The sequence below is a fragment of the Camellia sinensis genome, chromosome 11 (assembly GCF_055761805.1).
Source record: "Camellia sinensis isolate YWXY chromosome 11, ASM5576180v1, whole genome shotgun sequence".
Lineage (NCBI taxonomy): Eukaryota > Viridiplantae > Streptophyta > Magnoliopsida > Ericales > Theaceae > Camellia > Camellia sinensis.
This window is the reverse complement of record NC_138971.1, coordinates 170,957,591-170,969,032: the sequence shown is the minus strand read 5'-3', so window position 1 is coordinate 170,969,032 and position 11,442 is coordinate 170,957,591. Positions and strand designations below refer to the sequence as shown.

At 30.5% G+C, this 11,442-nt stretch overlaps 1 protein-coding gene across 6 annotated transcripts; it reads left to right on the top strand.

Annotated features, from left to right (window-relative positions):
* Positions 1-3,241: 3,241 nt before the first annotated feature.
* Positions 3,242-7,595, top strand: LOC114297741 (uncharacterized). 6 transcript variants are annotated; one of them, XM_082896135.1, is made up of 9 exons: positions 3,320-3,458; positions 3,626-3,739; positions 4,433-4,571; positions 4,850-5,057; positions 5,837-5,978; positions 6,069-6,205; positions 6,890-6,952; positions 7,035-7,103; positions 7,197-7,595. In XM_082896135.1, the coding sequence occupies exons 4-9, from the start codon at positions 4,866-4,868 to the stop codon at positions 7,266-7,268; spliced, it is 675 nt and encodes a 224-aa protein (XP_082752261.1). In that variant the 5' UTR covers positions 3,320-3,458; positions 3,626-3,739; positions 4,433-4,571; positions 4,850-4,865; the 3' UTR covers positions 7,269-7,595. The 6 variants fall into 6 exon arrangements, with proteins under 6 accessions (XP_082752263.1, XP_082752262.1, XP_082752266.1 ...); XM_082896138.1 differs by having other exon boundaries at positions 3,332-3,471; XM_082896137.1 differs by having other exon boundaries at positions 3,242-3,458; positions 4,433-5,057.
* The last annotated feature ends 3,847 nt before the right edge of the window (positions 7,596-11,442 follow it).

Here is an 11,442-nt window from a genome sequence, read left to right as displayed (position 1 = left end):
GACAAATCAAAATATATATATATATATATAAAAATTCCTTAAAAAATTACTGTTAAATTTACTTGCAACGATGTATATTATTACATATTATTTATTGATTTGTCAAAAAATCAACCAAATATCAATGTCAAATAAAATATAATTAATCTAATTTGATGTTTAAAAACATTAAAAATATAATACTCAATAAATAATAAATTTCAACTCATATGAATTTTCAAAAATAAAATAAAAAATATGCTAGTAGATATTTCTCCTTACTACAATAAATGCCTATGAAGATTTGTATGGTTTTATTTTGTTTTGTTTCCAAAAAAAAAAAAAACTGTGTCGTTTTTGCATGCACGGCACACCCTGCTGTGCTTAAGCACAGCAGGTACCCCTTGTCCGACCCCAGTGGGGGAGACCTCCAGTGACCCCCGCCCAGTGTTACATAAGGCTCTGTCATTGGCTAAAAGCAAAAAAAAATAAAAAAATAATTTTTTAGACCAATCACAAGAGACCCCAGCACCCTCACATGCATTTTTCTTTACAAATTTACCCACTAATATGGCAAGAGGATGAAATCCTATATTATTAGACAAATAACAAATCAAATATTAACCCATCTAACATCCCATCGTTACGAGTACAATTGTAATTTTTATTATTATTATTATTTTTTTTTTTTGTGTGTGAGTTTTAGACATTTTCATTTTTAAGAACTAATGGATGAGTTGTAATAAAATTTCAAACATCATGCAATTTTTTTTTTTTTTATAATCTTAAAATAAAATTTTAAAAACAAGAAAAATTATCTGGTATTCCTGAAACGCTATATGACGATACTGCTTAATAATTTCTGAATTGACTAGGCTTGTTAGGTAGACGATGCTACTGGACCTGTAAGGCTCACCAGGGGTCCTGTTTCGATAATTCGAACTATTCAAAGTATAGAGCTCGTCGAGCAATTTATCCTTATAAAAAATCACGTTGATTGACTATCAATAATTACTTAATCGGATCAGATATTTGTCAACAATTTTGTTTTAAAAATTATATTTACCATTGATAAAAATCTAATTCAATCAAGTAATTATCAATATGCCATCAACGTGCTTTTTTATAGCGATAAAGTACTCAACGAATTTTATACATTGAACGATTTGAATCATTGAAACAGGACCTATGATGGACTCTCATGAATCCAATAACACACTTTAATCCAATCTTAGACTGAAAATAAGTCTGATTCTTTTTGAATTACCCAACACAAAATCGTAACCACCTCCACCAATTATAGGCTATGTTGGCATAAACTTTTTGGACTAAAATAGTCACAAAAAATAAAATAGGCTAAAAGTCAATAAGATAAAATGTCACATTAAAATCATAATCATTTTATTTTTTTTCTCATAAAAGTCAAGAAGACCAAAAACTCATCCTAAACGATATTTTTTAGTTATAGGCTAAGGCCTTATTTGAAAACAAATTATTTTAATAATTTTTTAATTTTTTATAAAAAAAAAATATGTATGAAATAAAAAGAATAATATAATAATTTTTTAATTAAAATATATTATTACCAAATAAAATTTTAAAAAAAATTGGGCAAATTACAAACACCCCTCGAGGTTTGGTAAAAATAAAGATTCCCTTCTGAGGTTTGAGCAATTATAAATTACCCCATGAGGGTCAAATTTTCATAACAAATTAGAAAAAATTAGGGGAAATCTGTATAAAAATAAAAATCTCAAGAGACAATTTGTTATGAAAATATAAATATCAGGGAATGAGATGTAATTTCTCAAACTTTAAAAAAAAATTTATACTTTTAACAAATCTCAGGAGGGTATTTATAATTTATCCAAAAAAATTAAAAAAACAACTCGTATCTCAAACGAAGGTACAATACCAACCAATAAACTTCTTAAAAAAGGAGAGGGATTGATAGGAAATGTAATCAACGGTGGAGGATGGGAACCCGCCCTGCCCTTTGAAACTAGAAAGCGGACTTTTAAAAGTGCGGTACAGCTGCCTCGTAGGACGAGCCACAGAGAGGGCGGACTCCAAATCAAATTTTAAATTTAACCCAATTATTCCTCTCAAATTCCAGTATACATACATAATACATACAGTTTTTGAATATACACACTACACTACACTACACTACAGTACCTACGTACATACCCTACAACTTTAGAGACAGATATATAGAGAGAGAGACAGAGAGAGAAAGTAGTGTATATTTTGTGCCAGGATAAGATCCGACAGCTGTCACCAAACACGTGTATGTTCAGTCCCTTCATTCTCCCGCTTCCCCTAGCACATTTTTACCGGTCCCCCACCAATCCCTTAATCGGCTCATCTGCTCAAGGCTTTCGACTTGGAGCTTGAGTTTGTAACAAGCATATATTATTTTTTTAAAAATAATATAAAAATACACTTTTTAAGCATACTTTCTAAAAATAATTAATTAATAATTACATAAATATGAGAAAGAAAATATTTGCATGGGATATTTTGCTATATTTTTAAATTTAAAAAGTGAGTTTAAACTTTTAAGTTGGGAGTAATACTATCTATTAATTTTAACAACTCATTCTTAATAATTGCAAATATTCTCATTGAAACTTATAGTTAAAAAATATATTTCAATTAATAATTATTGCATAACAGAGTAGTTATGATTTTTTTATTAATTTTATTAAATAAAAAATTCTAACAAGAAAGTATTACTAATCTATATTTTCAACAAATTTAAGAGATTATATTTTTCACAAGATAACAATTAGTAGTTATTATTTTATTTTTATTTTTTTCGCTTTCTTTGACACCTAAAAATATTATCTTATGACCACTTAAATAATTATTGAAAATTAAAAAAATTTAGAAATTATGTTTGTAATTTATTTTTACTTGTTAAGCCATATGTCTATTTTGGGAAATGAATTCTATTGAATTTATTGGTTTATTATAAAAAAAATAAAAAAATAAAATTGTTATGTGATTCGAATAAATCAATAATAAGTGAGTAACTAAAATGTTATATATTGAAAAACGATAGTGCTACATATATTAATTGATATAAACACTAATATACCAATTAATATTATGTTATTATTATCGATCCTACTTATTATATAAATTATAAATATTTAAAACTTTTAAAATTATGTCATATAATCTGTTAATATATTAATTAGCACATTAATTAATACATATAACATTATTTATTCAAAAAAGACAAAAGCTTAACGGCGAGCCAGAATCACAGAGCCGAACGGCTCTTTAGCCAATTTGATCATATCTTGATGAAGCAGAAGAAGCATGAACCCCACTGGCAAGGCAAAAACAACTGGTAAAACCGGTCAACCCGGTTATATACAAACCCCTGCTGCAGCTGCGTGACCTTAACAGTCTCTCTAGCATTACCTTACCTCTACATCCACTGAAGAAGGTCGTTTCCATGGCAGTTGGTAAGCATTTAGTGTATGTCTCTCTCTCTCTCTCTCTCTCTCTACACTCTGTTACTTTTATTGATTCAAGTAATTCCTCAGCACAGAGCGAACACTCACACGCTCACTCTCAAAATTCGCTCATTTTCGTCACTCAAACCCACTTTCCAACTTCCCATTTCTCTCAGATCTGTCGAGTTTTGGGCTAATCTGACCCCGAATTTGGACTCCGAAAACCTCTGCTTGCGATTCTCTCGCACTCGCATTCTCTAATTTCTTGTTCAGAGCTGTGTATACAGGAGGTATGGAGTGTTGGAGTTTTTATGATTCATGATTTCGCGCATTTTGTTCAAATGCTCTGTATCTTTTAATTCGCCATGTTTTGATTATTTTATAACCTACTTGAAACTTCATTTCTAGGGCTTTTTTGGTTCCTTCTTCTATCTGAATTCAGTGTTTCACAATCTCTCTCTCTCTCTCTCTCTCTCTCTCTCTCTCTGTGCAGTTTCATTTTAAATCTGTTTTTATTGAGCTTAGTTTTGTGATTAAAAACGTGTTTTTCTTTTTTTTAATTGTTGCTTGTTAAGGAATTTTAGGGTTAGTGGGTTTTATTTATTTATTTTTGGTTTTTAGGTAAGTAAATGAGTTTGATTTGTAAAGCTTTATTGAGGTTATTTAGATTAATTAAGAAATTTTAGGGTTTAAGTGATGCCCTATGATTTTATAATACTTTCCAAGTTAATTTGAACTGTGAAGAAACTGCTGTGTTCATTTACTGTTTGCCAATTTGAGTCCTTGAATTTTGGGAGATTTGTTCAACATTTTCTTAAAGGGAAAATTTCATGTCAAACCCTCCACAATCAGTACCAATAATACATAACATATATATCTCTCTCATAGACATGTACTCGACTTGACATTGAAGATTGAGATGATTTAGTCGCTGTAGGGCTTTGAACTGCTTCATAACATATCCTCAATCTTTACTATTTCAGGGATTTTATTTGGTTTTTGGGATTTTCTGCTTCACTCCTTTGAAATCTCTCTGGAACTCCGCTATTGATCTGCAAGTCGTAGTGAAGATAAGTTGCATCAAAATGCATGATTCAAGTGCAAACAGTTAGAAAAGATATGGTATGAACTGAAGTTGATGGGTTTCTAGGCCTGCTGTACATTATAAATACTGGGTTCTGCAACATTTTGATTTTTGGGTATTGGATGGTTAAAGCCAAGTTCGCTATGTTGCTTGCTCTTCTTGTAAATTGGGTTTGTTTAATGTCTGTTTTCTTATGAGGAGGAAGGCTTTTGCAGTTTTTAGGCACTGGAGGGGGGGGGTAAATTTGCTGTTTCACTTCTTTTTTAATTGATTGGGTTTATTTGGTTTGTACTTGTTGCTTGAAATTGTGAGGAAGAATTTAGGTTGCTAAAATGATGGAACCCGAGTTATGTTCTTCTCGGGTTCTCTCTCCTTTTCGGGAGGAAAGTGGTGATGAAGAGCTTTCCGTGCTTCCTAGGCACACTAAAGTTGTTGTGACAGGAAACAATAGAACAAAGTCTGTTTTGGTGGGTTTGCAAGGAGTCGTCAAGAAGGCTGTTGGTCTCGGTGGTTGGCATTGGCTGGTATTTCTTTTTATACCCCTTTTCCTCTGTTCATTGTACTGTAACTAATGATTGGTATCTTTTCAGTTTATTTATTTTGTATGCTCCTTTGTTTCACTTTGTAATTATAATGAATCACTTAATTTAAATTTTGGTTTCTTGTAGCCATCTGTATTGAATAGTTAAATTAAGGATTTCTAAATTTTTAATAGCATGATCTTTCTTGTTTTTTTAATACTGTTGTCCTTTTTCATGGTTTTTTAATTTTATCCGATTTGTTTTATTTCTTTTGGAAGGACATGACTCATGAGTATCTGGATTGTGGAATGTGGAATATGGCAATTTTTTTAGAAGACTGCTCAAAAGTTCAAATGTCATAGTGGTACTCTGATTGAGTTCCTCTGATAGTTTTGCTATTAGGTCTCTGTGGATTTGGATTCTGAAATATTTATTCCACCTTAACTTTATGGTTTAATTTAATTGAGTAAATGGGATTTGACTGAGTGGAATGACGAAAAAAGATTCACATAGCAAACCCCACTTGTTTTGGACAGAAGACAATTCAGTTTGGTTATCAAAAAATTATGGTTGAGGGATATAATGGAGCTTGGTAATTTAAAATCAATTGATCCTCAGCAATTTCTTTAATTTTTATATTAATGGCTGCACTTTTTGGTAATATTTAGTTTCTAAGTGCAGTTGCTTTCTATGCTTTGTGCATTGAATTGAGCTTGTCATCCACTATTGCTGTTGTCTCATTGGTATGGGTTGTTAAATTTACATATACTTTGGCACGCCAGGTTTTAAAGAATGGGGTTGAAGTGAAGCTGCAAAGGAATGCTCTGAGTGTTCTAGAACCTCCCACTGGGAATGAAGAAGATGAAGATGATTTTGGTAACTCTAGCAGTAGCTCTGACATTGGCGAAAAGGATAATGATTTCTGTAAGTTTCAGCAGCTCCTGAAACACTTTATTTAGTTTTTGGAGACCATGTGGTGCTAACAATTGTTTTGAAATTTATCATACCGTTAAGGCCATGGAATTGAGTTCAGCAAACTGAGCAAACCAAGAGTTCGGTATACAAGGCCATGGATTACATCTGCATCAGCAAAGTCATCCAATCGTAGTATTTACAGAGAAGTTCACTCCAATATTCGGACATCTCAAGTGGTAAGCAATATGAAAGGAAATTGAGGTTTTATGTAGCTGTATTGAATGTATGTCTGCATCTTGAAGCATGGGTGGCCAAGTACTATAGCACAAGCCTGTTTGGAGGCCTGATCTTTAGTTTTTATATTGGTTTTGGATGTGCAGTAATAAAAACAGCACATGAAAGTTTTTAGTGAAGTATTACTAGATCAGAAAACCGAAATGGTTGTGAGGAATTAAGAAGACCTATTACTTGTTCTTTCCACAGTGATTTTTTAATTTTTCTTCCTAGGCAACTAAGCCATAATGATTTGAAAATTGTAAATCCCAGTCACATATTTTGTGTTTTCCAAAAACAAAAAACAAAATACAACCAAACATGCAATTCATGTTTGGATGGTCTGGTCTTAATTCTGGTAGGAAATTTGATGCGAAGTACCTTCAAATTAATTGCATAACCGTGAACATATATTTTTTTGTTGGTTTGAGCTCCAAGTCTACATGGTCAATGGCACTTTGGTCATGGCAACATGTTACCATGTAGGTACTTACACTGGGAATTCTAAACAATTGTAACCTTTTTATTCCTAGTCCAAAATGCAATATGCACTGTTTGTGGCTGGGAGATATTTTTGTCATTTGTGGAGTTTACGACTGCTATTGGCTTATATTCATCTTTTGATTATAAATTACATTGTTTTTCAGAGGGTGAGCTTTGCAAAATTAGGAACCAGCTCATTGTGGAGATATTGGCGAAGCTTCAAACTCGTGGGTTTTCACCGTCTTTTGTAATTATATCATTTTGTTTTCATACTCATATTTTTTAATAATTTGTGATTTTGAATTGTAGGGAAATGCTAACCCTAATCTTACCAAAGAACAAGTGGTTAATGTTGTTCAGCAGCATTTTGCTTCACAGGTTTGTCTCTCTCCCTCTCTCTCCAGAATCCACACGAAAACACATTCAACTCTGGGATTAAAAACTGATGTTTCCTTAAATCTCTTCATACAGAAAGTGGATGAGGTCCAAGTGATTGCAGAATTCATCCATGCAGCCAAGCGACTGAAGTCAGCTGACACATAGAGAGTGATTAGAGGAACTCCGATGTCCAGTGCTTGTATAATTGGTTTAATATAAATACATATCAACTCTAACCTTGTACTTAAATTCTAATTATAGACTGCTATTTGAGTGCACCCCTAACCCCCTGTAGTACGAGGCTACTGACGAGCTCATATTATATGACCTTTAACTTTGTGTCGTATTGATGAGTCATTACCAGACGGGTTGTTAAGAACTTAAGGCTCACTGATGTGAGGTAAAGAGTAGAGCTGCGGTGTCCTCTAGTATATTGTATCTACAGTTCATGTTCTATCATGCGAATGGTCTGCCGCACAAGTTTTTCTCCAAGGGCATGTTTGATTGGAATGATTAAAGCATGGGATTAGGATTATTAATCCGTGGGTCCAATCATCCTATGTTTGTTTTGACATTTTGGTTTAGGACTATTAATCCAATGGATAATTAATCCAACAAATTTGTAGGATTATTAGTAATGGGGTAGGGGTGGGATAGTTAATACCACACTAATTTGATAGGATTATTAATACCTCACTATTAGTATTGTGAATCAAATATATGGCCTAAGTGCATATATTCGTGTTTTGAGTTTTAGAAATGCACTTTCACAACACTGGCATAGAAAAATGCTTTGAATGCAGTGTTGGCAACTCTGCATTCATCCTTATTGTCGGTCTCTATCTTGGATGAGTGTGGCATTGATGCTGGGCATACGTTTAAAATGAATTATGTTTTATATATATTGTTCTCCCTTTTATGTAGAATTTTAAAAATTTTAACATGTATTTTAATGACATATTAACAAAGAGCAATGGTAGAGGGTCCAAATTTTGTGGCTCAAATGGCCAAAACGACGTCGTTTTGAGTACAAAACAACATCAAAATGGCCAAAACGACGTCGTTTTGGCCATTTGAGCCACATTTGAGCCACAGAATTTGGGCCTCCAAACATTTTTCATTAACAAATTCTTCCTGCTATGATGTTTGTGGTCTTTGTTATTATTTATTGTAGTGTTAATTATAACTTACTATGATGTTTGTTATGGCATATTATGATTATTGTTTTTATTATGATTGGAAAAAAAAAAATTGTTTATATTTGGTTATGATTTATCATGTTTTTTTTTTTAATTATGATTGAAATTAATATAGTATTTTAAAATGACTATATATACATGACTCGTTCTATATATGTTCTCCTGTGTGTATATATATATAGGCAAAATTATTTGGAGGTCTACGAGCTCTTTGGCGATGCCTCTTATCAATTATTAAGCATGATCTCCTATTGTCTTTTATTATTCAACATAAAAAATTTAGAGTAAACTATTAATAGGTCTTAATAGTTAGATTTAATCATTGAAAATAAATCTTTGTAAAATTATTGTTAAAAATAATTTTTTTATGTTCATTTTTTATATATATCGTTAAAAATTAATAATTAGGGATTTTTTGTTATCATGATTTTAATAAATTATCATTAAAATTTACAATTTGTGATTTTTTTTTTTATTATAAATTTTTCTTGTAAGACTTATTAGACAATTAAGTCTACTTATTAAGATTTATACGTAAGTATTTCAAAAATTTATAAATTTCATTGCTTTTATTAATTGCAATACACTTGAAATACTTCTCCATTTCAAAATAATAGTCTTTTTTGAAAAATTTAATTTTTTTTAGTAGTACAATTATTACATTTTAAAAATATTAATTTTTCCAAATTATTTTCTGATAGTATTTTTTATTCTTTTGAGAATATCAATTGACGTAATTATAGTTTTTGTGTTGTTAATGAATTTAAAAGAAAGGTAAATGGAAAATTTATATTATTTTTAGTCTTTGATTTTTAAAAATAAATTAATATTTTAAGATAATAAAAAATGAAATAAGAAACTAATATTTTTTGATGGATGGAGTATTATGGGATTGTGTTTCAACTCTCGTAAACAAAATACTATAGGTTTTAAATTTTTTATCAAATAAATGATTAAATATCTTAAATGGGTGTAAGGTTCATAAAATATGGATCTCATACTCGTGTAAGATATTTAGTCATTTATTTGATAAAAAATTTAGGGTCCGTTTGATTTAGTTTTAGAATTATGATTTAAGTGTAAAATTATATTTTGAGTTTTTGAATCATGATTTGAAAAGAAAAAATTTATTTGATTATGAGTTTTGAAAATAGTTTTGGAACAATTTGTACTTTTTTTTTATTGATTGATATATAGAATGTGAGAGGAATGAGAAAGAATGAGAAAGAAAAAATGATTGATTGATTAATAATAATAAAAAGGTAAGAAAGGAGTTTTGAAATTTATTTTGAATCATATTTTAAAATTTTATTTAATTATAAATTTTAATTAAAATCATAATTTGAAGATAAAATAAAATTTTAAAAATAAAACCCAACGTTACCTTAACATCCCTAACATTAACCCTGGCCAGGCTGTCATTTTGGTGTCACGAGGGTTTGGGTTGAAGCAACAATAATTTGGTCGGAATAGTTTATATTATTGGGATGTTGGGATTGAAAGATGTGCAAATATAATAATGTTTCACCAATTAAGAATTGTGCTTTATTCCCAAGTTTGTCTCATAATTCAAAACACATACCTAAATAATTGGGGAGGGGAAGCTGAAGCTGGGGTCCTAATTAGCGCCAAAAGGACACGTCGCTTTCCTTTCTCATTCAATTCGTGAAAGAATATGGCCTACGCATATAGGCTTTTTGGAAAGGACATTCAAATTAGGCTATTTTGGCATGGATTTTTTATTATTATTTTAGTCAAATAAAAAAAAAAAAAAGTTAATAAAATAAAACATTACATCAAAATTATAATTATTTTATTTTTCCTCTTACAAAAATTAAAAAGCCATCACAAGTGAAACTTTTTAGCCTCCGTTTGGGAAGTGAGTTGGCTTTTTGGCTTTTTGGCTTTTTTGACTATTTTAGCCTAGGCTAAAAAGTTTGGTTTAGGAAGGGTTTTTTGGCTTTTTGGCTTTTTTGACTTTTTTTGTGAGAGAAGAATGTAATGATTATGGGTTGGATGTGATGTTTTGTTTTTTGTGGCTAAAATAGCCTATTTTATTTTTTGTGACTAAAATAGCCAAAAAAACTCCGTTTAGCTCTTGCCAAACGGAGGCTTAGTCCTAAATCGAAAAATTAAAATGTTAAAAAGTCAACCAACCTTTCAAATGAAACCTTAGCAAGAATGTCTCTAAGGAGTAACTATACCGTGTTTCGAAAATTTTATATTAGTAGGAATTTAAAGAATTATATAGCCTTCCAAATAAAGAAATGATAGAGAAATAAAAAGATATTATTAGATGAGTACACGGTCACATAATCTTCCTAATTCATATGATATTTCATGCTTTCTAATAACGCCTTTAAAATAGAAGAAAAATACTCCCAACAAAAATAATAATATCCCATATAAAAAAACAAAAAAATAATAATTATCATCGAGTTATATGGATCAGGTGTATTTACTCATAAATTATGAGTATTTTTTTTTTATGTATTTGTCTTCTGTTTTGATAATGAAATTATTTTGAAACTTTTTATATAAATGTTTTGTTCGTAGAATGCTTATTTAGTACTAGTAATGTTATTAAGAAAATTTATTAAAGTAATAAATGATTTATATATTTTTTATTTTTGTTTGTGTTTTGATCTTTGTTGCTAGTTTGTATTTAATTTTTGTTAGTTTATTTTTAGTTCATTTTTGTAAATAATTGAATTGTATTTTATTTAAAAATATTTTCAATGCAATAAATTTATCATTAAAAGTTGAAATATGGTAAAAAGTGTGGTCCATACGACCAAACTAGCCCAAGCTATCAGCAACAACAACAACAAATAATAATAATAATAATAATAATATAAAATACAGACACAGACACCCACAAAACACGAATTGATGGGCTGGGCTTTGCTTTGGTATTTAGGGTTGATTTTCTTTGCAAAATTGTGGCCCATTCTTTGTCATTGTAACAGGGCCACCTAAACCTTGGGCCATTAGAGCTGAGCTACTATTAGCCCATTTGAATTTACACAAACCCATCTTGCTGTCTTTAGGCCTTTTAGGGCACACATACACAGACCCCCCGATTATGTCATGCCCATCTTGATTCCACAACGTAATGGTGGGCCCAAGTCAAGCTGAAA

Bases quoted from the DNA above. Each gene is read 5' to 3' on its own strand.
- LOC114297741 (XM_082896137.1), top strand. From the start codon at position 4,866: ATGATGGAACCCGAGTTATGTTCTTCTCGGGTTCTCTCTCCTTTTCGG. The intron at 5,979-6,068 runs GTAAGTTTCAGC...CATACCGTTAAG, and splicing joins CGAAAAGGATAATGATTTCT to GCCATGGAATTGAGTTCAGC. The intron at 6,953-7,034 runs GTGGGTTTTCAC...TTTGAATTGTAG, and splicing joins ATTGGCGAAGCTTCAAACTC to GGAAATGCTAACCCTAATCT.